Below are 26654 nucleotides of genomic sequence, written 5' to 3'. Positions count from 1 at the left end.
GATAGCATGAACTCGCCGATTTAAAATGCAGCTGAATCGTAACTTCTGTTAGGAAGTTTCTAATTATCATATTACATATAAAACACAGCTTAATAGTTTTATTGGTTGGTTGTTCCAGGCTGGTGCAAGTTACCCCTCCCCCGACCCTCTGGACACTCAAGGGGCAGGACTGGATTTTTATGGCCAGAGACCTTGGAGGCAGGGACAACAGAGTATGTTGGCAGATACAGACATGGAATACACAACACTGCTGGCTTCAAGCACTGTGTTAATGGTCATTACTGCTTCATTGACAAATTCGCACAACAGTGCTTGTGCAACATTATGTACTCTAGTTGAGACTTGACAGTACATGATTATGCTGTTTTAAGCTGAATGATCTTGTCTAAACAATTTTATTGAAATATTTTATTTTGGACACATGTAACACATCCAACGTGCCTTTAGAAAGCTTATGAGAGAATCCTTCTGCTGTCTGATGCTGCGTGTACCACTACTTCTAATTTAAACCTTCCAAAAAGAAACCTAATACAGAGAGTTTGTTCAGTAATTATGTCTGTAATCCTTCACTTCCAGGTATTGATCCTCCAGATGCTGAAAAAGAGAAGACGGGGATTCTAGCCCTGCAGATTAAAGAGAGAGATGTACCACATTCTGTAAGAGCAAACAGCAATATTTTACTGTTTTAGTCCTGCTTATTTTAAAAATTCATTGTTATTAATGACACGCACCCTCAGCCTTACAGATGAAGTTAAACTAGCCTATTTTTAACATGCAAGTTAGTTTCATAGATGAAGCAGTTTGGCGAGCTAGCCAACCAGCTGTAAGTTAACCACACTGTATGGAGCCAGTGATGGTAGCTGATAAAACCATTTGGAAATGACCAGCTTGGTTTGTGAAGTAGCTTAAAATTTAGAGTTTTTTGTTCTGGGAGCTAATCATTTGTTAATGTTAGTGATAAGATGACATCAAGATTAGCTGATGTTGCTCAGCGTTAAAAGGGAGACGCTGACATCCTTTCATCTTGCATCCTTCACATGCCCACAGAAGTCAGTGTGCAGCCTTTTAAAAGGCCCAGACATGAATGGAAAAAGTGCTTAATCCCTGAGAAAATGTTGCCTAAAGGTACAGTTGGTCATCTAAAAATCACTTGAAGCGCACTTTGGATTCGATTATTAAGTTTTTCAAAACGCCAGTGATTCATCTGTGGTCAGTACTTTCTACAACAGTAGTTTTTCTTTGGTAGTATTAAAGATCCTCAAAGGCATAGAATTCTCAAATAGAGCAAGAAAAATGTAGGAATTGTGTGTTTTTGTGTTCCAGGAATCTAAATGTGTTGGCACATCATATGCTGAGTTCCTGTTTGTACTGAGAAAATGATAGGCTGCTCTGCATATGATGCAGTATCCCAGCTAGAGCAGAAAATGCTTTACACAGAGACATGAACATTCAGCTTTGAAGTTTTGATTCTTTGTTGTGTCATTGTCATAATTGTGTTTACATCTTCTAGTTCCTGTCAGGTTGAATTAAACACGATGCCTCTGGTGTCTCTGCCCCTGCAGGAGCTGATAATAGCACTTCTCAGCAATGCCGTCGCCCAGTTTAAGAAGTACAAGTGTCCTCGAATGAAGAGCCACCTCAGTGCGTATGATTAGCATTTTATAGTCACTGGGTTACCTTCTTACAGGTGGACATGTTCTAATCCTTAGTTATCCCTGTAGTATGTAAAGAACGTCGACACTGTGGTGATTTTTTTAATATGACCACGTCGCAGTTCGCAGCCACGTTGTGTTCCAGGTTTTTTATTTGCGCTCTGTTGTGTTGTTTCACCTTGTCTCACTGTGTGTATCGTTTGTAGTGGTGCAGATGGGAGAGGAATACTACCATGCAAAAGACTACACCAAGGCGCTGAAGTAAGTGAGACACTGCTTTTCCAAATTACATCCCACTTTTATTTTGATACAGAAGCTGAGAGCAGGACACATCCCACCCAGAATCTTACAAATTATTCACATTTGAGAGGAATGAGAACAGAACTTTTTACCTCTCAATCTTAGAAGCAGGGTGTGCGAAGAATCGCGTTTATTCATCTGTGTGTGTGTTTTCTTATCAGGCTGTTGGACTATGTGATGTGTGACTATCGCACAGAGCGATGGTGGGGTCTCCTGACAGCCATACTGACCACAGCTCTGCGCTGTGCTTATCTGATGGCTAGTATTAAGGACTACGTTATCTACTGTATGGAGCTGCTGGGCAGAGGTGAGAATGGATTTTACACGTGAGAAACAGAGGGAACTGAAAACTCTACGACAAAACATCAGGAACAGTTAAAGAACAAAAGATGCCAAATAAACCTTTAAAACATAATCATTTAACCTGTGGAGTAGTATTAAAAACTGCTGCTGACACTTTCTCTTCTTTTGTTTAACAGCTCAGAACAATCTTATTACTTGCATGTGGTAAATCTGAGAAAGCTGTTGCAACTGTCCCAGGATGTTTAAAATATTAAACATGACGTTTGAGTGGAAAACTGAATAATATCAGAAGACTCACGCTGATCTTGTCTTTTAGCTTCCACCTTAAAGGAGGAGCAAAAGTCAAGGATTGAGAAGAATCTCATCAAAGTCCTCACGGTGAGCTGAAGGATTCCACAAATCTAATCATCATGTTGTGGATTTCAAACATTAATATAACTGTAGTGTGTTTCATAGGAATTAAATGCTTAAAAGCTGCAGTTGTGCAGCAGCTGCTGTGTTGTAAAGCTCAGAGTAGCTAAGCAGAGGTCAAATCAAACGTGATGCATCCACATATTTTAATTGTCCTTTTGTTTCCAGAACGAGGTCCCAGATGCTGAGCCGGAGTGTGATCTGTCTTCTGTCAGTGCTGCCAGGTCTTTGTGGAATGACCGCATGGCTTTGGCTGGATCAAATGAACTAACTATAGAAGTGCAAGACTACATCCCATTCAGTTAGTAAACACATGATTCGCTCAAAAAGGGGTTTCAGTTCTCCTCTTTTAACGTGTACATGCCAAGAAGAAAAAGTGCATGCTGACTAATGATACTGGGTTTAGAAAGAGTTTAGTATAAAGTGAGCCTCTGGATGTATTCTTTTCCAGTTTTATTAAAAGTTGGATCATTAAAATGAGATCCTGCTAAAGTAATAAGTTAATGCAGCATTCAGTTTGGGATACATGCCCAGTAAAAATACAGTTTCTATATCTCGATATAAATGGGTTATAATAGCTGTCCTTTTTTTCTTACTCCAGTCCAGTGTAAAGCCAAATTCCAGTCTCCCAGTTTCCATGTGGACCAGCCTGTCCAACTGCAGGTCTTCCTCCGAGCTGACTGCCCTCATCCTGTGTCTTTCGGCAAGCTAGCTGTCAGCCTCAGTAACCAGGTACGTGCTACAAAAAAGGCTGTTTGTATCTCCACCTCCATGTATGATACCAGCTTGGAGCGCTTTGTCTGTACAAAGTCCCACAAAAGTCTTGTGTTTATTTCATGTATCTACTTGAGTCTGTAATTATCACCATCTTTGTTGGACAGCTAGTTAAAAACCTCTGCAGTAATACAACCCAGACTCGTTCATGTTCACCTCGTTTTAGTGCAAACAGCTGTGACTGAAAGGAACATTAACCTTCCTTTCACTGTTTTTCATGGTTATGCTGCAGTAGCTTAGCTGTCTATCACTCAGCCGTAAAACACCGATGGGGTATTGTATGTGACAAAGGTGTTTTTGTTTATTAGGAGTACAACCAGTGGTGTGTGGCAGAGTGGTCGGGCCAGGAGGCCATGAGTCTGTTACCAGGAAAAACCACATGCTACAATTTCAGCTTTGTGGCAAAAACTGAAGATGTTGGTAAGAAGATAGAGGTAAGGAGACTTTTTTGTTTGTGATTGCGAGACAGAGACAGGGATTGAAACGGTGATTAATACGTGTGTTATTATAGATGACGGGTATCGAGGTGATGTTGGGTGGCGACAGTGGTCGCTGTGTGTTTGTGAGCTGGAGAGGAGCAGGTGGAGACGCTGCGTCTGCACATGAAGCCTTGCAGGCCAGCAGGTGTTCACGGCGTTGGGGCCGTAACATCGAAGCGCGTCAGGAGCTGGACTGGGACAGCCTGACCATGCAGCACAGCACCATGTGAGTCAGAAAAAGTCATTACCAGCCCGTCAGTTTGAACAGTGTCAGTTTACACGCTGGGATCAAATCAGCAGAAATGGTTCTTGTGTTTAGGATCATCTCCAGAGTCCCAAAGATCTCTGTTCAGCTGAGCCACCAGCCTCCTGCACTCACCAATGAAATGTACTGCATCAAGCTCACTGTCCAATCACAGGAGGAGGCCATGGCTAAAGATGTTAAATTAACTGCTGGCCTCAAACCAGGTACATCAGTACTCTAATCATTTTCAATAACATACAGCAGCAAACAAATGCTAATTTAGCATTTATCTTGGTTTGCATGTTCAGGTCAGGATGCCAATCTAGGCCAAACCACTCACGTGACACTCGACGGGTCAAAGGTTTGTGATGACAGCGCACCTTCCTTGCTCCCCGATGTGCCTCTCGGAGAGCTGAAACCGGGCGAAAAGGTGACTCTCACAAAGAAATGTCAATTCAGCATATCACGCAAAACAGCAGCATTGTCAGGTTCTTCACAGCAAAAGAAGAAATTTGAGTTTGTGAGCTGTGTGTTTGCCTCTAGTTGGAGAAATGCGTGTATGTCAAGTGTGTATCAACCGGACCCAGGGTCTTCTTGTTCCACGTGGCCTACAGCATCGACACCACAGTAGAAGGACGACAGATTACGTGCAAGTGTCATAAGGTAGAAAGCTTGTCTGACCTGCACAGTACAACTAACAGTCGGCTCAGTGATAAACAGATGTCAACGTTTGTTTTACTTTTCTGGTTTACACCTCTTTTTTTCTCCTCTTCTCCAGGATGAGACGGTAACCATAGAGACACTTGTTCCATTTGAGGTTTCGGTCAAGTTTGTCTCCACCAAGGTGTGTAGTTAGGTTTACCCGCTTTCATTTTAGCTTGGATTTTACTAATAGTCAGGGAGGTGTGAAGGGATCTTAATAAGCTTAATATCATAAAATACAAAAGCAGGAAATGAGAAACATCCTGATTTATCTGATTACATTTACATTAGAGTAAGCTACCATACACCTACCTAAACAACCTGTTTGTTGACAGCTTCTTTTAGAATTAGAATCAAGTTATGTAGAGAAAAAAATCTACTGAAACAGACGAACACTCCAAGTACAAAGTAAAGGACAAAAGAAATAAGTAAGAAAAAGGTTAAAGTAAAGAGAAAAGCAGGAGCTTTGGTATGTTGCATTCAATTAAATAAATTTCATTCCATTAAAGTAAGATAATGAGTCTTTTTTTATAGTAAGTCTAATAAAAATGATTATTATCGTCTCTGCTTCTGTGTGCTGCTGCAGTTTGAGCCATTGGACCGGGTATCAGTGGACATTCCCTTTCTCCTAATGACTGACATCCTGTCGTCATCTCCGTGGCCTCTTCTGCTGACTTCCTCTTCTCTGCAGCTTCTTACTGTGACCAGCAACACACCACAGCTTCAGTCGCAGTTACAGGAAGGTATCCGAGTACTTAAAATAGTTACCTAAAATTTCCTGTTTAGATTTATTGCTGAAAAGTAAAAAGTGCATGTTTATGTTCAGTGGTTCTACAAACAGGGGAGTGTGCCAGTGAGTGTTTCTGTCTCCGATGTCCGCCACAGACCAACATCAATAACACGGTGGCTACAGGACAGTACCTGCTATCGTGGAGGAGGTACGTACACGTTAATGGAGGCTTTGACATGCTGCTGCTGGGTTTTCAGAGGGCTTGAACAGACTTCGAAAACTGTTTTACAGAAACTCCTCCAGTCCAGACAGTCCTCTCATCCAGACTATAGTCAGTCTGCCTCATGTGGTCCTGGAGATGGTGCCTCTGTACATCCACGCTGGTCAGTACGCAAGCATCGCATGCACACAGTGTTCCTGATTTTACAGATAATATTCCAATACACTAAGTAGAATTCAAAAAATTTTCTCATTATTTGCATTTGCAGTTGTGAAAGATGTTAACCTCTGGCTGTTGGTGGTGTTACATTGTTGTGTTTTGATGTTTTTTAGATTTGCCGTCATTCGGGCGAGTCAGGGAGTCTCTTCCTGTGCGTTACCACATAGAAAACAGAACGGCTCTGGTGCAGGAGGTGGAGATGGCCGTGGAACCGTCCGATGCCTTCATGTTTTCTGGTCTCAAACAGGTACAGCTGCGCCACCTGTAGGAATGGTGTTATAAGGGCTGATGGGTCATATTGATTGGACAGTTTTGGTGATGTCATCGTGCTTCATCAATACATTGAAAATCTGAGCAGCAGCACTGAAACTTGCATGTGTGTGTGTTCTATCTATCTGTAAATATAAAACTACATTTATTTTAGCTTTACAAAGAGTCACTGTGTGGCCTCTGGCTTGATTGTACCAGACGGTCCAGAGTCACTTTCACTTCAAACATTGCCTCATTCAAGGTTCATCTTGACTGCCTTGACCTAGCCTTAATTTTTGGCTGCACATGTATCCAAATGACAAATCCATTTGTGTGTGTGTGTAGGTGCGTCTCCGTATCCTCCCCAGTTCAGAGCAGGAGATGCTCTATAACTACTATCCACTGATGGCTGGTTACCAAACACTACCACAGCTCAACATCAGTCTGCCACGTTGCCCCACCTTCAGCACTCAAGCTCTGAAACGCTTCCTCCCGCAGCGTATCTTCGTCAAGGTAACACACATAGAAACCCATAAACACTAAGGTCAAAGTGGAGATGTTTTCCTTGTTGGGCTAAAGCATCGTTTCTGTCTTTCTCCACAGCCTCAGGGTCGACAGTTGGATGACGCCTCCATTGCTGCAGCTTGAGGAGAAAATGAAAGTGTTTCTTGTAAATAAAAAGAAAAAGCAGCATTGTGTACTGCAGGTAGTTCTAGATGTATGATACCACAGAGATTACACAGAGATTGACATTATTGACACTATTTGCTTAGATCACCTGTTGACCAAACACCAGCAAGCATCGAGCACCGATGATCATTTAACAGCTAAGATCATGTGTGAGTCTGATGTGAGCTTTATGGACATTTGAGGAAAGTTTAATATATGAATAGGATGTGATGATGATTTGATTAAACTGAAGTGGTCTAAACCTGCTGTGTCTACAACCCTGAAAGTGTGAGACAATTGTGCATACTTTAAAATGGCTACATTATATCGATAAAGTTGAGGGTCATCATTATGTTCAGAAGTGGGAAAAGGGTTAGTTGGTACTGAAAGACAATATAGAAAAGATAGACATCTGTCGCTACTGCCCATTTTCTTTTGGTTCATGCATTTTAAGCAATAGTAAAGTGATCAGGTAATGCTAACAATATGACCCGAGTCTGAGACGCACACACACCACCTAATTTTTGCTTCTTAGTTCTTAGACAGACTGTAATTTAGAACATATTTATAATTCAGTTAAAATGTTTTAAATACTTTTAATTGGCCAATAAAGGAAATCAGTTTTTTCCACATTATCAAACAAGTTTATTAATTCACTGAAGCTTGTTGGCTGGTTCAAAAATGGCAGGTTGTTAACTCAGCAAAGATGAGTTGTACTGTCAGCACTCAGATTATAACCACACCAAAGTAAAGTGACTCCATACTGTAGTGGTTTACACATTTGCATCATCTGAGGTCTGTACTACAAAGCAGGTTTACTCTGGGGCTAACCCTGCGCTGCAAAGCTAGTTTACTACGTACTGCTGTACATCGCCATGGTAACTTGTGATGGGAACATAACGTGCTTTGGAGCACGTTATGTTCCACATTAAATGTCAACAGGTATAAAATCACCATCTGCTGATAAACCAAGTTTCCAGAAAATATCCGTACCATTCTTTGAAGATCTCTGTGTGCGAATAGTAGCAGGAGCTCAAGTATATTAAGTGTCTGAAGCCTTTGTGTTTCCCAAATGAGCATCAGTAATAAATACAGATTCTTAGATGCAATTTTATTCCTTGCTTTTTATTCGTTTTAATTTTTTTTTTACCTTTTGGCACGAAATTTTGCATCATCAGCGTGATTTTATTTATTTTTTTTAACCTTAAAAAATGATATAAATTGCATGACACATTTTTAATGACTACATTGCAAAATATGGCTTATGTAGCAAACGTAATACAAATTAAAACTCGTATATGCAGATTAAAATTTGATATATTTATATATATATGTATATATATATATATATATATATATATATATATATATATATATATATATATATATATATATATATATATATATATATATATATATATATATATATATATATATATATATATATATATATATATATATATATATATATATATATATATATATATATATATATATATATATATATATATATATATATATATATATATATATATATATATATATATATATATATATATATATATATATATATATATATATATATATATATATATATATATATATATATATGTATATATATATATATATATATATATATATATATATATATATATATATGTATATATATGTATATATATGTATATATATGTATATATATATATATATATATATATGTATATATATATATATATATATATATATATATATATATATATATATATATATATGTATATATATATATGTATATATATATATATATATATATATATATATATATGTATATGTATATGTATATATATATATATATATGTATATATATATATATATATATATATGTATATGTATATATATATGTATATGTATATATATATATATGTATATGTATATATATATATATATATATATATATATATGTATATGTATATATATATGTATATATATATATATATATATATATATATGTATATGTATATATATATATATATATATATATATGTATATATATATATATATATATATATATATGTATATGTATATATATATATATATATATATATATATATATATATATATATATATATTGTCTAAAGGTTCAGCAAACTCTCCATTATCAAAAAGATAAAGATTTCTGGCAGTTATTTCATGGTTCAGGTTTTAAAGGTTTAAGAACAATTAAGTATTATAAGAATTAATATATAAATTGGATCAAACGCAGGTAGACTTGGCCCATATTTGATTTGTTTTTGTTTTGCTTCTTTAGCTGATCTCAGACCAGGGGCCTATTCTTCGTACCTCGCTAAATTAGCCGGATTTGAATGTTGACGATTTCGCGTGATCTTGGATCGTTCGGTTCTCCGAAGCTCATCTGGGACTTGCTGTCATAGCAACAGATCCGTAAGAGTAAGCCTGCTCGGGAGCAGGTTTACTTTATGTAAACAGGATTAGATCGCGGCCACTCAGGTATGTCCGCTGCAGTTATACGAAAGCAACAGCGATATTTCTCCACTGTTTTACCATAAATAAATATTATCAATGTAACTAAAGATAATGTATTTGATTCTTTTATTGATTGCATACAGATACATACAGGTCATTTCCGAAAAAAGGAAATGTACTATTAACCATTCTATTACATGTAGTAGATCATGTCAGATGTAATTCATATTTTAGAGTAGTAATAGTAAATTACTACGTGCAATCAAGATGAGAGACCACGGCTATAAAAGCGAAGGTGGATTTGGGAAGTCTGTCGCAGCCATGTCCTGTCCGTTTGTACGCGAGCAAGGAAGGTGCAAGATTGATAAGGAGAGTTTACAGAATTTAGCGTATATTGCGGGATAGACGGGATCCTTTAGCTCAGCGCGACGGTGTGCTCATAGAGAGATATCGATTCTCCCGTGAGGGTATTATTTACTTTCTTCCTCCCCCTCTCTCTCTCTCCTCTCTCTCTCTCTCTCTCTCTCTCTCTCTCTCTCTATATATATACTTACTGTACTGTATATACTTACTCCTGACTTACTGTGCATGCTTCAGTCACCCCTTACATGGGAACAGGTAAAAGTGATGGAGTGTTATGTCAAACTACACACAAAAAACCCCACAATGTCAATAAATGTCACAGTACAAAAAGGGGTGTGACGAGGGGGTGCAGGACCACCACCTGTCTTTATTTGCTCTGCCCTTTTCTTGGTTGCTGTTATAAACAAACAAACAGATTATTTCAGGGTCTCTTGTCATAGACTAAAAGCAATATAAGTGATAAATATTACCATTCTGTGGAATATTCTTATATTTCACTTTTACTTTTTCCCATGTTCTAGTGGGTCCTGTTGTGGCTCTAATGTGAAAGAGGATATGATGTAATATAATATAATGTGGTATAATATAATATCACATGATATAATGTAATATCATGGATCACTTACGAGTTTAATTTGTCAGCAACTTTCTGCCAGCCCTCTCTCCTTGCTTTTGCAGCCTTTGCAGTGTTCCCCTGCGTTTTAATTAAACTCTGAAACTCCTGATATCCCTCAATCAAGAGTTCTTGGTCTGCTGCCGTGAAATACTGAGCGCGCTCCTTCGACATCTTCGCCGACCAATCACAGAGTTGCCGATCAATGTTTCTACTATCGATGCGTAGCCCCTTTTCAGCCACCCAGTGATCTCAGATTACTTCATCCAGCTATACTAATCGTCAACAACAGGTGTGTTCGGAGAACCGGATTAGCGAGCTCACGGTTAGCGCGATGATTTGATCTTGGATGTGTCATTTGATCTTGGATGTAGTAAGCGAGGTACGAAGAACGGGCCCCAGGGCTGCAGCCAAAAAACAAAACAAAACAAAACAAAAAAGTAAAGCTGTCTTATGCAAATTTGGATATTATTTAATGGAACAACAGATTATAATCAGACTCTCCTATGTTTTAACAATAAAGTTCTGATCATGATAAGTCTGTTAACATTCCCAACCGGCATTTCTGTTGGCTTTTCTTTTAAGTCCTCCCTGAATTCTGAACAACAGTTTTCTGTCTTCAATTACCATATCGGGCTTCAATCACTACTTCTTCTTGATTTCCAAAGCCATCCTACAGACTACCATCTGATGCTGCCTAGGTACATTCACCCCCCACACCACTTTACAATCTCATTCTCAGTCTAAAAAAAATTGAATTTATCAATGGATTAATACATTTAGAAATATTTATTTATAACTACTGTTTTTACTGTCCAATAATTTATCACAACATTAATTCCTTTAATAATAAAAAATCATGAGCAAATGTATGTACTAATGAATATTTAATTGCACAATTAATTATTTATCAATGAAATTGTTTATTTCGATGTGCGCGACTCTCTCGGTCCTCCACACCTAGAGGGCGATATCTCAACAACGCCAGACTGACGAATCTCCAAAGTCTCGCAGAGCCAAGTTGTCGCGATAGCTGGTTGGAATCGGATTCAAATTGTGGCGCTTTGACTGGTCGTTAAGAAAGGTATATTTAATCCTTGTTTTTGTTATTGTCAGTTTATCTATTTTATAGGCACTTCGTCAGTAGAAGAACTGCCCACAGTAGAGTTGTTGTTGCTAAATAAAGAAAATATCGTTAGTTCGGAGTTTGTCATATTGAAATCTTAAGCCTCCCCAGCCTTAGATTGTGTGGAGAAGCAGGAGCTAGCTGTCTTTACGTGACTTGTTGACATATTTTGGCCGATACTGTATGCGTTTACTATCTGCTGTAGCTGTTGCGTATTGTCCTCCTGGACATTTACTGTCACTATTAAACTTATTAACGGCGGGACGTTAGCTTCTGATTAATTGGAAAGAAGGAAATTAAGGCTGTATAGCACTGTCTTACATAATAAACGAGAACACGGTATAGACCTTAGCATAAACGGTTGCATTTATGTATGCCTTTCTTGATTACTTTTGTGTGTCACTTTTTAATACATGCATTGTTTCTGAGTTGGACAGTGGAGTATTAAAAAAAACAAAACTATATTATACTGAAAATAAAGCAGGATCCCAGCTTAACAGCAACAAACCTGTGTTACACTGACAAACAGGTTAGTAACTTGTGTGACTTCCAGTTAGTCCCACTGATCTGTGAGCTCTCAGATTTCAAAAGCTGCACCTGTCTACATGTGTTCATCAGACTCCAAGTGACAGAGAAAATGAAAACGATAGATAAAATAAAAGTCCCATAGTGATAGCAAATAATTCAGGAACTGGATATTGAATTGTTAAGACTGACACCAATATTTGTTCATTCAAAAAGCTGATACATCAAATTATATATATATATATTTTTTTTTTAGCTTTCAGACACATTGTAAGTACTTACTAAGATATTAATGACAATGCAGGTTAATGTTGTTGAATATTGTTTAATGATCACAAGACATTGGTTACTGCTGGACTAGATCAACTAGTTGTTGTGTTTGTGGCATTTTTTAATATTTGTTGTCAACATGGCAGTTGCAGAGTGCCCGTGGACACTTGTTATTAAGACAATATAAGAACAGTGACACTGAGCAGCTCCAGTCTCTGTTGAGCTCCTGGGCTTTTTCAGTAATGACTGAAGCACACAGCAGATTTTAACACACATTTCTGTCCTTCCCTTTCCAGATGGCAGCAGAAGAGGAGATCAAGGTACTGAGGATCCAGCTCAGAGAGAAGGAGGAGCAGGTTCATCAGGCTGCTCAAGCTGGCCTGGATCTCCTCAACCAGCAGGTGGAGCTGCAGAACCAACTGGATGAACAAAGAGTAGAGATGACCAACGCCCTTGAGGTCCGCTCTTACACAAATAAAGAGAAAGAGCTCCAGTAAACTGTGCCATGAACCCAATACAAATGTCATTGTTTTCCTAATTTTCCCTCCTGTTGGTTATCCAAACTAACTTTATCATTGTTTCAAACTTCTCCACCTGTCTTTGTATGATGTGTGTGCCACAGGCTCTCGAGCAAGACAAGTACTCGTTGCAGAAGGAAGTGGAGCTGAAAACTCGGATGCTGGAATCACTGCAGTCGGACTTTGACTGTGTGAAGAATCAGCAAAAACGGTACCTTCAAGAACAACAAGAACATCTGGAGAGGGCTCATAGCATGGCACTCAGTGAGCTTCACAACAAGGTACAACAGCATGTGGTCTGAGGTCTGTACTAGCGATAGGCAGCTATGCTGAGTATACAGAGTTATCAGAGTTCCTTTACCAGGTTAAATGCACTATGGTAGCTTACACTCACCAGTAAAAGCCCCAATTCTTGAGTGGCTGTTAGAGCAGTAAAGTAAGATACTTGTTGAGGTATAGCACGCTGTTACTGCCTCCAGAACTGCCTTAATTCTTTGTGGGGCTGGAAACATGATTCAGAGAATCTGGTCCATATTGAAATGATGGAGTTGCACAGTTGCTGCAGATTTGTTGGCTGCACATACATGATGCAAATTTCCCATTCCACCACATCTCCAAGGTGCTCTGAGTATGAGTACAGTGATTGTCCTGTTGTAGAAACCAGTTTGATATGATTTGAGCTTTGCATTATGCTGTGCATTACACTGCTGGAAGCAGCCATAGAGACACTGTGGTCATAAAGAGATAAACATGTTCAGCAACAATACTCAGACATGCTGCAGGATTCAAACAATGCTCAGGTAGTGCTAATGGGCTCAGAGTGTGCCAAGAAAATATCCCTCACAGCCTGACTGGTACACGGCAGGATGGATCCACGCTGTCATGTTGTTTTCCAACCTGTGATTGTAGTTTTTGCTCTCTCAGATCCTGAGGTTGCAGTCTTCTCTAGAGGAGTCCCAGCTGAATGAAAAACAGCTCAAACACAAACTGGAAATGCAGACGGAGACGCTGAATAACAAGATGGAGGAGCTCAGAGCTCTAAACGAACACACACAGAGTTCCATGACGTCGGAGATGATGGAGGTGCAGATGAAGATCACAGAGCTGGAGAACGTTAAAGTGAGTGACTTACAAAGGAAAGTTCTACAGACGGCTCATTCTCACAGTGACAGTGTGATAATAGAGACCATCCAGAGCTGAGCTGCTCTGTTAAGCTGTTCACATAAAGGCTTGTGGATTTGACAAGCTGCTTAGTTTTTCCAGATGTTTTTGGTCCTTTGAGCACCACAAAGCATGTACCATCCATGTCCAACCAGGTCAACTAACACGAGAAGTATCTAGATGAATAAAGATGATTAATGGCATGAGAAGAAGGGGTGTTCTCAAGTGGTTGTTGAATCAGCAAGTGATGTAATCTGTTTTGGTCCGCCAGGTGGAGCTGGAGCAGGAGCTGCAGGAATCGCAGTACAAGGAGCAGCAGCTGGAACTGAGCAACAGCAGCCTGCAGCGGCAGCTGGAGCGAATCACAGACGAGAAGGAGGAAAGGGAGAAAGAAGCGGTGTCCTGGTTCAATGCATTAGAGGTAAACATGTTACAGTCTTTGTGGATTTAAAGTGAAAGCAATAAAACACTCATTCCCTCCTCTGCTCTTCTCTGTGTTGTGCAGTCACACCAGGCTGGACCTGGAAATGCCTGGAAAAGTCTTGAATAAGCACTTTCACTAATCTCAAAATAGATTATTATATTTTCAATCTAAAAATCTTAATTAAAAGATTGAAATTAGGAAAGTAGGAGCTGATATTGTGCATTTAAAAAATAAATATTAAAAAAATAAAATAATCATTATTCGAGTAAGTAGAATTGGAACGACGACCAGAACGTTGGCTCACGTTCTGGTCGTCAGCCTGGTCTCTGGAGCACTCTGATGAAGCTCGTACTTGCTGCTGGGTTGGTTGTCCCTGACTCTGCTGCAGTCACGTCCTGTGATAGTCTAATCAGGGCAAAGCCAATCATATGGCGCAGCCAAGTTTGAATTCTTAGAGAAGTGTGTTTAGTTCCATACAATAAGATATCCATTAACCACATCAGTAAGCATTTCCTGCGTACACTTAGTTACATTTTAAGGTGCATTTCCAAACAAAAGAGTGGTCGCTTCAGTCTTTTCTTCTTTGGCTCTCGGAGGAGGCGGACACACTTTTTCTCCTCTCCCTTAGCTTCCCTGCTTATGTCCTTGTCTAGTCTCGTGTTTTTCTTTGTATTTTCCCTGGAACACTCTCTCACAGTCTGTTCTCTAAAACCTAAAAGAGGAATTATGGATTTGATCAACTGGTCCCTAAATGCAATTGACACCCTTTTCTCAATGAGAAGTTTGGGCTTGGGTGAGCCTGAGTGGTGAAGATATCTACCTATTCGGAACCATGATAACAGGGTTCTTGCTGATCGGAGCTGGCTTGGCCCTGACTTATCGAAGAATTAAGAAAGTGGAACTGGCTGTTCAAACCCCCACAGGCTGCCCGCTGGGATTGGAACGATGGGAAGAGGCGTGAGTTTCTCAAAATGGGCTCATTGAGTCAGCACGGATAAGATCTTGGAGAGGCTATGGCTGCTGTGAATACTCAGAATAAGATCTCTGACTGCAGACTGGATACATCTTGGAAGGGCTAGCCCGGAATAACATCTCTGGGCACAAAATTGGATGACATCTCGGGGAGGCACACTGCTGTGAGTTCTCAGAAATTGGCTCCTTGAGCACAAGAAGTGACAACATCACAGAACGCAAGTATGGCGAAGCTCGCGGCTCTCCAACGGGAGATTGAGAGACCAGTGTTGGACTGTAGAACTGCTTTGAAATTCATATGAGCTGTTCGCACTAAAGTAAAAAAATAACATCACTTATGCGGATACCCCTTTGGCCAAAACACCCTGATAATGACTGTGTTTAGTCTGTTCCTTCCCATTCCATGCAAGGCCACCTGGGTTGGCTGGAAGACTGTTTACTTAGCCTGGCAGGGCAAAGGACACTGTCTCAGCTGAACTCTGGACACGCACACACATACATATACTGATACTGATAAGCACTCACCGACGCATCGCCCTCCCTACCCCGGATCCAGCGCCACCTCCAACGCTTACCTCCCCTCTGATGTGGACATCGGGTCAGTTGGAGGCGCAGTCGAAAGATTGCAGCGGTCCCAGATCAGATGTACACAATGGAACTCTTTCCCATGTTGTTTGTCTGTGTTTATTGTGCTATGGTGTGTTGATATCTGTGCATTCCTGTATTATCCTTTTGTGTTACTGTCAAAGAATCGTTTCAGCAAGCAAAGAAAGACACAACTCAAACATGTATATACATGGGTGATCTCAGTGGAGACTCACACTGAGACATCAGTCCCCTCTGTATTTATACACTGCTCCTTCCTAAAATATGTCAGGTCGGCGCCCCTTGTGTGTAAAACAACTCCTTACAAGGTGATAAGCATGAAACATATTTAAACTGTTAAAAATAGTAACCGGTCAAGCTTATCTCAGCAAACTCAGCAAGGGTGGAGGCACCTGTGGTATTCTCTCATGCAAGCTTTGTCATGAAACACAGTGAAATAGGAGTTTTAAATGAAGCTAAACAACTAGGGGTTTTTTAACTACAATAAAGCAGAATACATATAAAAATCCTTTAACATTCCCTCCTGTTTTAGCTCATTTAAACATGTTTCACACTTTGTTTCAGAACATGTTCTCTTGCTCCTAGCATTTTCAAACATGTCATCATTATGTGTTACTTATATTGCAATCTAGCTTCACAGGTCGTCTTTAAGATTTTCTTCTCACACATAAACATCTTCGTCTTCAAAGTTATCTTCACTGTTACTCAGATCATTTTTGTCATCCATCGGTACAGTAACATAAGCTGTCAATGATGTGGAAATCATTTTAGAAATCATCTTCCTGAGACAAGGGAGAATACATGTGGAGAATACAAGTAAGAGTCCTATCAATATTAGACCTTTATACAGCAAAACAGTCCATGAGCCATTTAGCAACCATTTCAACCAATCTGTACCTCCGTCTACATATTCCTTTTGACTGCACATTCTGAAGTCGTTTTAGAACTTTTAATGCATCCGTCATGTTACTAGAATGTATGTTGTCAGGTATGTAAGTGCAACAGGTGGTGTTAAAAAGCACACATAATCCTCCTTTTTCAGCCAGCACAATATCAAGCGCCACTTGATGTTGCATGACCATTATTCGCAGGGCATCTATCTCCTCGTTTTGCTGGTCATTGACTCGACATGATGTATTCAGGAACAATCCAAATCGATAGTTCAATGTCTCGATCCTCAGTGCATTTTTCCCTGTGCCTACCCACGGAAAGAGTGAGTGCAGCACTTTCTATCCTGTAGTCCAAAGCTTGAATTCCTGTGGGACATCAGAGCCCCATATTGGGTCATGTGGTTTCGGATCTGGAGTGTCAACTGATCTTTTCCCTCTTTTAAGTGATGTATCGTCGGTAGTTATCTTAAACGTGTGATCAGATATGAAGATTGGAGCACACATACCTGTCCAGTTCTTGGGGGGAGTGAAATAGGCCCGCTGTCCACATAGCCAGGCCATTCCCTGCACCCAATAGGTGCCATTGGAAATGTCATTGTGTAGTGGTGTGAGTTATCATGCGTCCAAGCTCTCTTCTGGTGATGCTTTTGGTCCATATTGCATAGTAGGAAGCATCCTGCAGCCAGCACCGCTAGGGTTAGTGAGACTAGGAGCAGCTTCATGATGACCCGGCGCACCTGACCCCTCTGATAAGTAGACCAAAGGCAAGAAGCAAAGGGCGGGATATACCCGATCAGCCCTTCCTCCACCTTTCGGGTCACCAGAGGGCAGGGACGTCGGCGTCTAGTGAGTCTATGCTCTCACTCACTTTCTTACAGTGGCTTTGGTGGATCCAGGATGGTCTTTCAGAAATCTTGCATGCAGTAGGCGTGGTTAGGAGCACCTGGTATGGCCCTGCAAGATACTGGAGAAGAGTCACACGGCAATTTGTTGTTTAACACAATTTCTTTATTTTCTAGTAGCTTTGCCATCCACTCTGCTAGAGTGGTCTCTCTAACTGATTTGTTTACTGGTTCACTCAGTATTGGTAGTGGAAAAGGTCTTCCATGAATTATTTCAAACGGCATCAAGTTTTGGGAACCTTGTGTTAATCTCATCCACATTTTCACTAGACCTATACATTCAGGCCATGGTCTCCCTGTCTCTTCCATGCACTTCCTTAATCTTTGCTTGATAGTGCCATTTGTTCTTTCTACTAATCCTGCACTTTGTGGATGATAGGCACAGTGATTTTTAATATTAAATCCCAATGCTTCGGAGATCTTGCTAATCACATCATTTACAAAATGTGTTCCATTGTCTGATCTTATCAGGGACGGTATGCCATATATTGGGACAAAATGGTTGCATAGGCATTTTGCTACAGAGATTGCATCTGCTTTTTTACAGGATAAATTTCTGGCCATTTTGAGAACACATCTATAATCACTAAGGCGTATTTTGAACCTTGGCTTTCATTTAGCTCAATAAAATCCATGTGAATAGTATGAAATGGGTGAGGTGGTGCAGGAAAATGACCTCTTTTTGGTCTTAGGTTACCTTGTGTATTATGCTTTTGACAAATCATGCATGGCCTTATAAATCCTTTTGCCAAAGTTTCGAAATTTAATGTATAGAAGTGTGTTTTTAACTAATTATACTCCCTCCTGTTGACACATGAGTAACTCCATGTGTCACAAGAGCTGCTGTTTTGTGTAAAGACTTTGGTAGTATTGGTTTTCCATCACATATCATCAGATCATCCTGTAGGATTGCTCCGCACCTCAACCATTTCTTTTGCTCTAATAATGACACCGATTTTTGTTCATTTCTCAAAACATCCAGTGGAATTGGTGTAGGGGTGTCAAGTGTCAGTGTGTCCACTTTTTGTTTTGCAGCTACTTTGTCTGCAAAGTTGTTAGTATAGGTTTGCTCTCCATCTCAACAAAGTCTCATCTAGGATGACAGGATTTCAATCAGGTCAAGCACCTGATTAGTTTAGGTATTTTCTTTATTTTCTTCATCTCATATACCATTGAACTGAGTTTGAGCAAACCTTAAGCTTGATTCAGACTACCTTTAACAATTATCCACCTTACATCATAACTGAATAAGATGCTTCTTCTCATTAATATTATGTCACTATTAATATTAATATTATTATTAATATTATTATCTCTTAATTATTTTCTCTTATTTCTATATAACATCAATAGTATATTACAATATACTACTATACTACAAATATACAATAGTCTATTATAATATTTCATATATATTTTATTATGTATCCATCAGGGCTGGGAGTGATCTGCAGTTTCACCCTTACCCAAGCTGGAGACACACTTTCCTTGGCTGAACAATGACACAGCCTTAATATACTTTATGCATCTCTCTTTTTTATTTGATATACTTTCGTGTGAATTATCTGGTTTCATTTACTCTATTCATTCTAGGCACGTTCGTCATGCCAACTATATTTCATTGTCAATACCAGTTTACAGGTTGTTATCATGCCTATTATTAGTTTGAATACATCAGATAAACTCTGATTTAATTTAACCTTTTGTTTATTCTACTTCATTCCTCTTGTATTTATTTCTGTTTGGAGGGTTTCTTATAGTTGCGTTAGTGCGGAGGGACTACATTTGCCTTCCCACGTGGGACATTTAGTTTTCTTTGGATTCCTCCATCTACATGCACTAATTTGTCCGCGCCTGGACATTTTTTTCTCTAGCCACTGCTCGTCAGCAGTGAGTTTTGTAGCTTTATTACCCATTACAACAAAACTGCAGAGCCGCCTCTGGTATTAGAGTCAGGAGTGGTAACTAACACGCCCTTCTACTCCTACGCTATTCGTGGAGCGGTGTAAGTTTTACGTGATGAACACAACCTTTCTCCTCTACTCACCAGTACTTTGGCTACTGACAGGAAACAAAATGACAGAACAAAAGAGTAATCCAGCAGCGTACTGTGCTGTTAAAAATGATTTACTCTTAACACACAAAAAACACAACATTTATTATACAGTCGCGCAGATCCTTTTAGTGGATCAGTCTACCGGCCCTTCAGGTGGACAAATCCTTGCACTTTTCTACCAGCCCGTGCGGTGGCGAACCTGCACTTTTATACCAGCCCGTGCGGTGGCGAACCTATTTTGGATCCCTGCACTTTTCTACCAGCCCGTGCTATAGGCGAACAACGTTTTTTTTGTTTGTTTGTTTGTTTTTGGGGGTTTTTTACGCGAGTGTATACGAGTGAATTTCTTTACCTTACTGAAACGCTATTATACTCAGGCTCGAGAGACCATTTCCACTGAATCCCACCGCCGTGGACCACTGATAAAAACACTGGCCAAGACCCGAATTTTTTACGCTCTTGGGCTTTCACCTCTACCTAGAGAGGGCTGTCGACAGACTTCAGTGCGGGCTCCCCACGGCGTCAGGAATCAGTGTAGATCTCTGTTTGGAGTCACAACAAAACAGTTGTTATTTCCTCTCCGGCTCGGAGGACCAAAAAATTATGTCAAAGAATCGTTTCAGCAAGCAAAGAAAGACACAACTCAAACATGTATATACATGGGTGATCTCAGTGGATACTCACACTGAGACATCAGTCCCCTCTGTATTTATACACTGCTCCTTCCTAAAATATGTCAGGTCGGCGCCCCTTGTGTGTAAAACAACTCCTTACAAGGTGATAAGCATGAAACATATTTAAACTGTTAAAATAGTAACGGTCAAGCTTATCTCAGCAAACTCAGCAAGGGTGGAGGCACCTGTGGTATTCTCTCATGCAAGCTTTGTCATGAAACACAGTGAAATAGGAGTTTTAAATGAAGCTAAACAACTAGGGGTTTTTTAACTACAATAAAGCAGAATACATATAAAAATCCTTTAACAGTTACACATTTCAATGTTTTTTTCCTCGCTACCTAGCCTGACCTGTCTCCCCAATGTGATGTTTGTGTATTGTATGTATGGTCGGCAAGGTCTGTCATCTCGGTTGCGGGCAAAAGACCTGCAACTGACAAATAAAGGCTATCTCATCTCATCATCTCATCTCATCTCATCTCATCTTTGTCTTTCTCTCCCTGTAATGACAGAAATCTCGTGAGGCCAACAGGGATCTGCAGATCGAGTTGGATCAGGTTCTTCAGCAGGCCCAGGATCCAAACAGCAAAGGGAACTCTCTGTTTGCTGAGGTATAAAAGAGTGTTTCACACTTTCCTTTGACAGCAGGTCTGTCTCTAAGTCCAGAGTTGTGCTCCTGAGAACTCGGTCTTGAATCGAACCTGAAACCTCAGTAAATGGCTCCATGTTGTGTTGCAGCTGGAGGATAAGCGGGCTGAGATGGAGAGGCAGCTCATCAGTATGAAGGTCCAGTATCAGTCGCTGCAGAAAATACACGCCTTTAGCAAACAGCAGATGCAGCGCTTGAAGGTACTGTGTGATAGCTCATCTGGGCAGGGTCGCTGTTTTGTAACTGATTGATTGTTGGCTGACGGTGTGGATGTGCGTGTTTGGTGCAGGTGCAGATAGCCACTCTGATGCAGCTGCAGGGCTCCAGGGCTGATCCTGCTCAGCTGGAGAGACTGCAGTCCATGCTGTCGGAGAAAAATGGAGAGATCCAGAATCTGATGACTAAACTGCAGAGACTGGAGAAGGTGGAGGTGAGAACTTAACAGCCAGTGCAGTTTGTAGAACGATTTCACTTTCAGAAAGTGTGTGTGCTCGTGCGAGAGTAACACCTGGCCTGTTCCACAGACAATTACACAAAATGCTTTTAAAGAACATTTACTTCACATGTTAATCCTACTTACTGGAAAACGTTCCCAGCAGACGACTGAGAGGTGCTAGCATAACATTTATAAATTAGCGCTGGATGTTAAATAGTCCAAAATCTACAGAAAACTGCAGGCTCAGATAGAACTATGTTTCTCACAGATGGGATGCTCCTGCTTTAACAGGAGCTCGGCTAAGCCTCTCGCATATCATGAACTTGTGCTGTTTTACTTATGAGATACACCCTGCTCTCCTAGATTTGGACACACAGTCACATGTCGTCTTTCCCGTGTGTAGATGTTGTTGAAATCTCAGCCAGCTAATCCGGCTCCAGCCGATGATGGAGAGGGCCAGGATGAAACATACTACACCGACCTGCTCAAAATGAAGCTCAGCAACACTGTGTGAGTTTGGCTGTTTTCTGGCCTTCTGCTTGATCATTTGCAGGCTGCCTAAAATATAATGATCTAAAGTTTGGACATAGATAATGAGTACTGTGAAATTTCAGCTTCATGAGTTTAATATTTTTCAGTATATGTTTTGGAAGAGTATAAAAGAATGAAATTGTCAGTTGGCCTTTCTTGCCATCAGAATGAGTCCGGATCCATATTTTGGGACAGATGCATCCATAAATGTTGATTATTGGCTCGTTAAAGGCTACGTTCACACTGCAGGTCTTAATGCTCAATTCCGATTTTTTGATCAAATCTGATTTGTTTGTCTGCTTGTTCACACTACAAATAAAATGCGACAGCAAACGTGCTCTAGTGTGAACGCTCAAAGCGGCCCGCATGCGCAAAAGAAGACGTCACACACAGCGCGCTCTGTTTACACCCAGAGCAAACAGTATTGTTTGACTGATGGTCCTTAATATAAAGACTTCGGACTTTATGTTTCCTAACTTTTGCTTTAAGTTATTTTGTTATTTACATAATAATGTAAATAACCTAATAATGATCCTTATTGCTGTTTTAGAGGAGCGGTGCTTCAAAGGATAGTTGCAGATTTCGGTCAGGATCTGCAGATTATACAGTACAAATAAAATGTTCACGTTTCTCCAACGTTGTCTTCCCAACAGTTTCACTGACATCTACACTGGATGGCCAGGAAGCGTTCGCGATGTCTTCTCCGGCGCTGATAATTGGCGTCTGTCTTGTGTCAGTGACGTAAAAGACGGATTTAATGCGACATGACCGTTCAAACAGCAGTCGCTTTCTAAAACATCGGATATGTATCGGATTCAGGACCACATACGAAAGTGACCCAGATCGGATTTGAAAATATCGGATTGGTGCCGTTCACACTGTCATACCAAGATCGGATATGGGTCGCATAGGGTCAGAAAAATCGGATTTGATGTGCTTTCGCCTGCAGTGTGAACGTAGCCTAAATGGCATAAAATCTTGGTTCACTTTCATGGGAAATGGACTGATTCTCATACAGCGATTATTCTGCTCTACTTGAACACTCAAAGTGCTTTAAAGAAAGGTCAGTGAAACAATTTTAAACAATTTATCATTAATTTGAGGTATTCAGGTTGACACAATGAGAAATTTCAAAGCATGAGAAAACATGTTGGAAATTGGTTGATGTAGATTTAAGAAACAAAACAAAAGAGACAACAGGTTGAATCGATGGGAAAAATACATTACAGGTAAATTTATGTGAAGAAGCCAGTGCTTTGAGCCCCATTCATCTGGAGACAAGTTAAAGTCCTGCTCCGCCACCTTATAGACGGTACTCGGGGTGCTTAATGTAACGGTGTTGTTGGACTTGGATGAAAGTGGGAAAACGGCCTCAGTAATTAGGTTGAGACATTAGAATAGAAGTAGAACCACTGAGAGGTTAAAGAAACCACTGCAGAACAAAATAGTTTTTATCCATTTATAACCAATTTCTCTGTCTTTCCATCTTTATGCAGGAAGTCTGGGTCAGGTGGTTGGTTTTCTTGGTTTCATGAATCAGTGTTTGTCATTCTAAAACACACATATTTGTCTGCACTGGGAAGATTTGATATTTTCAGGATAAAAAATAAACTGTTAGTGTAACAAAGAAGGCTAGGCTTCAGTTATTTCATCTACATATTTTACTTTTGGTTTCAAATAGGTTGAATACGTCTCCAATGTGATGTCTTTTGACATAATGGAAACACAATTCTGTGTGTGCGTGTGTGTGTGCGTGTTCCTTAGTAAGGATGCAGAGCGTCTGGGAGATGAGCTTTCTCTTCAGAGGATGAAGTCTTTGTCAGAGAGTCAGAGAGCTCTGGAGCTGGAGAGGAAACTCTTCACATCTGAACGGTTGCTCAAACAGGTAACAGGCTGCTCTGCCAGCAGCACTTCCCTGTGTTAGTATCTCTTACAAGTGCGGTTTAAAACGTTTGCAGTCTTTTGTTCCATTATGGTCACTGATGACAGAATCCCTCATTCCACAGTTATCTAATTGTGCTGGCACCTTTGTGGCTGCTATTGCGCTACAATGCAGATGGAAGCACAAGAGTATCCTAGGTAGTGTTTTCTGTGGAAATCTTAAGTAATTATAAAATTACGTCTAAAACAGTAACGATACTAAAATAACTTCATGGTTTTACAGTAATCATGTAGCTCTAGTTGGTATATGTACTTTGTTTCTTCTACTGAGCTGTAAATTTTAGCCCCCATGATGGGATTTTTGTAAGGAAATGTTCTCCTTTGTTAATATTCAACATTTTCTTTTTGAGGCTAAAATATAGAGAACAGGATGTGGACTATTGTATCTGCTGTGATCTTATATCTGCTATTTGATTGGATATTTCGATTTCCTGCTGCAGGCTCAGAGTGAGAAGATCAAGTTACAGTTGCGAGTAGAGGAGCTCCAACACAAATATGAGCCAAAAGGTACATAGCATAGCGCGCCCGCTCTGTACACATCATGTGCCGGTGTTGTTGCAGCTGTGTAAGTCTGCTGTCGCCTGCAGAGGCAAAGAAGAATCTCATCCAGAAGAGGAAGAAAGAGAAACTTCCTGTTGACATCACACCCTCCGTGGAGGAGGCACCACTGGACCGGACCGAGGAGGCCGTTGCTGTGGTGACGGATACAGTTGATTCTAAGACTGCCGACCCCGAGGTCGACATGGGTCCTCCACTGAGCTCCTCAGCAGGTGTGCAGTCACAGTACCATTACAGCATGCTCACTGCAGCGAGGACAAAGCACTAAATAATCGTACCACCGTTCACTGTTGCAGTTTCAGAGGCTGAGCCACGGCCTGCCAAGTGTGTGAAGATCAGTGAAAACGAAGCTACTGTAATTCCCAACCCCAGGTATGTACTAACAGCAGGGATCTGTGCTACCAACTAGGAGTAGGTTCTTGGGATTTTAGTGTTGGCTTTAACCCTGGCTTTGCAGAGACGCCAAGGTAGTTTACTGTACATAAATTTCTGTCCACAAGTTGGAGCTAAGGCATAAATACAGTTGATTTTTCTGTTTGGGAGATTATTAGTAACATTCTATCTGTATTTGTTAAACTGAAAGGATTTCACGAGTTTTAATCTTTGGTTTTGAAAAGTGTAGGCATTGTTCTCTGTAATATCTATGCTCCTCGTGATGATGATGATGAGGGTGATTTTGATTGGCAGTTTGATTCTAGTCCACAGTGTGATCTTTGCTTTTTAGTGCTGAGTGGAAAATTTAATGTTTCTTGGTTTTTGTTTTTTTGTTTTTCCAGTAGAATTTGTAGTCATTGAATAAATCAGTTGTTTGTAGGTGTTATTGGAAACACTGATAGTTGGTATAGGAGAGAATGTTTGTCTCCACTGTTGCAATTTGGCCAATAAAAAAAAGGCCTTTGATAGCAGAGCATGACTTTTGTCTTCCGCCCCTCCCTGAGTCTGGTTCTGCCGGAGGTTTCTTCCTGTTAAAAGGGAGTTTTTCCTTCCCACTGTCACCAAAGTGCTTGCTCATAGGGGGTCATATGATTGTTGGTGTTCCTCTGTTTTCTCTGTTATTGTATTGTCTTTACCTTACAATCTAAAGCACTTTGAGGCAACTGTTGGGATTTGGTGCTATGTAAATAAATGTTTAATGTTGGGAGGGAAGAATTTTGAGCTGTAGAAGCTCGGGCATCCTTAAAGAGTTACTGTGAAGTTGGTTTATTCTAGTTTGTTACATCACGGGTCTAGTAACTAATAATAAAGCATCAGAACTGATTTTTTTGCGTTGAATTGTTGTGTTCCTTTAATTTTATGGTTTTGTCATATTGCTCAAAGAAAATTGGAAATATGTTATGACCCAAGTTAAAGTGTTTAGTGTTCTTCTGAATCAATGAACGAATGAATGACTTGCCAAAAACCATATTTGAAGCTGAGTGCTGAAGAGAAATGTCCCGTTTACTTTGTCAAATGCTTTTTCTTCTAATGACACTACCAAGCTTGTTTAAAAATAAATAGTCTCAGTGCGACTTTAGTTCTGTTTTGGCACATAGTTTTGTTGACTAAGTACAGATGAAAACTGTAAGATCAGGTGCCGAGAGAGCAGTAACTGAATTGCATTGTTTTGGTTGTTCTCAGCTCTCCTTCAGCTGACTGTAAGGAGAAAGTGATGGAGGAGAACCAGCAGCAGAACAAACGAGAGGAGAGGAGAAAGAAACAGAAAGCAGTGGAGATGATCCACGTCAGTTCTAACAGCAGCATGGAGAACCAGTGTGCTCAGCAGTAGGACTCATCAGGCCTGGACTAAACATTGTCACATGTGGACATGTATATGATGCTGCTGTCATTTCTAATAGTCTTTAAAAAAACAACTTCTGTTCTTATAAATAACATATTTGTTCTACAATTGTACCCACACATTTAAATCTATTAAAAATGTTTCCAACATCCTGTATATTCATTTGTTCAATTCTTTCTTGTTACATTCTGTGATATGCAACATATATTGTTAAAATACATGTGCAGTAAGT

At 39.9% G+C, this 26654-nt stretch overlaps 2 protein-coding genes across 3 annotated transcripts in view; both read left to right on the top strand.

The window, feature by feature from the left end:
- The window catches only part of trappc11 (trafficking protein particle complex 11), an 18253-nt gene extending 10192 nt beyond the window's left edge, over positions 1–8061 (top strand). Inside the window, exons 11-30 of the mRNA XM_031733653.2 lie at positions 119–212; positions 577–656; positions 1563–1641; positions 1859–1913; positions 2114–2259; positions 2572–2633; positions 2835–2967; positions 3268–3398; positions 3749–3874; positions 3952–4145; positions 4239–4387; positions 4472–4593; positions 4707–4826; positions 4942–5007; positions 5452–5608; positions 5692–5803; positions 5887–5978; positions 6148–6281; positions 6629–6796; positions 6887–8061. Of these exons, the coding sequence (XP_031589513.1) occupies positions 119–212; positions 577–656; positions 1563–1641; positions 1859–1913; positions 2114–2259; positions 2572–2633; positions 2835–2967; positions 3268–3398; positions 3749–3874; positions 3952–4145; positions 4239–4387; positions 4472–4593; positions 4707–4826; positions 4942–5007; positions 5452–5608; positions 5692–5803; positions 5887–5978; positions 6148–6281; positions 6629–6796; positions 6887–6931 (2265 nt within the window). The 3' untranslated portion in view covers positions 6932–8061. The remainder of the gene's footprint in view (positions 1–118; positions 213–576; positions 657–1562; positions 1642–1858; positions 1914–2113; positions 2260–2571; positions 2634–2834; positions 2968–3267; positions 3399–3748; positions 3875–3951; positions 4146–4238; positions 4388–4471; positions 4594–4706; positions 4827–4941; positions 5008–5451; positions 5609–5691; positions 5804–5886; positions 5979–6147; positions 6282–6628; positions 6797–6886) is intronic.
- A 3318-nt stretch (positions 8062–11379) lies between these two features.
- spdl1 (spindle apparatus coiled-coil protein 1) lies at positions 11380–26571 on the top strand. 2 transcript variants are annotated; one of them, XM_031733642.2, is made up of 14 exons: positions 11380–11490; positions 12624–12785; positions 12950–13126; positions 13770–13964; positions 14278–14427; positions 21043–21141; positions 21269–21379; positions 21469–21609; positions 22019–22125; positions 23911–24031; positions 24528–24594; positions 24675–24857; positions 24942–25017; positions 26263–26571. In XM_031733642.2, exons 2-14 carry the CDS (start codon positions 12624–12626, stop codon positions 26408–26410), a joined length of 1737 nt encoding a protein of 578 aa, XP_031589502.1. In that variant the 5' UTR covers positions 11380–11490; the 3' UTR covers positions 26411–26571. The 2 variants fall into 2 exon arrangements, with proteins under 2 accessions (XP_031589502.1, XP_039477963.1); XM_039622029.1 differs by lacking the exon at positions 11380–11490 and adding an exon at positions 11982–12061.
- Positions 26572–26654: the final 83 nt, after the last annotated feature.

The sequence above is a fragment of the Oreochromis aureus genome, linkage group 2 (genome assembly GCF_013358895.1).
Source record: "Oreochromis aureus strain Israel breed Guangdong linkage group 2, ZZ_aureus, whole genome shotgun sequence".
Taxonomy (NCBI): Eukaryota; Metazoa; Chordata; class Actinopteri; order Cichliformes; family Cichlidae; genus Oreochromis; species Oreochromis aureus.
The sequence above is the reverse complement of the archived record's forward strand: the minus strand, read 5'-3'. Positions and strand labels throughout refer to the sequence as shown.

What these genes read in the sequence shown, in the direction of transcription:
- spdl1 (XM_031733642.2), top strand. Translation starts at nt 12,624, where the DNA reads ATGGCAGCAGAAGAGGAGATCAAGGTACTGAGGATCCAGCTCAGAGAG. An exon ending in AGATGACCAACGCCCTTGAG is followed by an intron (nt 12,786 to 12,949) that starts GTCCGCTCTTAC and finishes TGTGTGCCACAG; the next exon opens with GCTCTCGAGCAAGACAAGTA. An exon ending in TCCACTGAGCTCCTCAGCAG is followed by an intron (nt 24,858 to 24,941) that starts GTGTGCAGTCAC and finishes TCACTGTTGCAG; the next exon opens with TTTCAGAGGCTGAGCCACGG.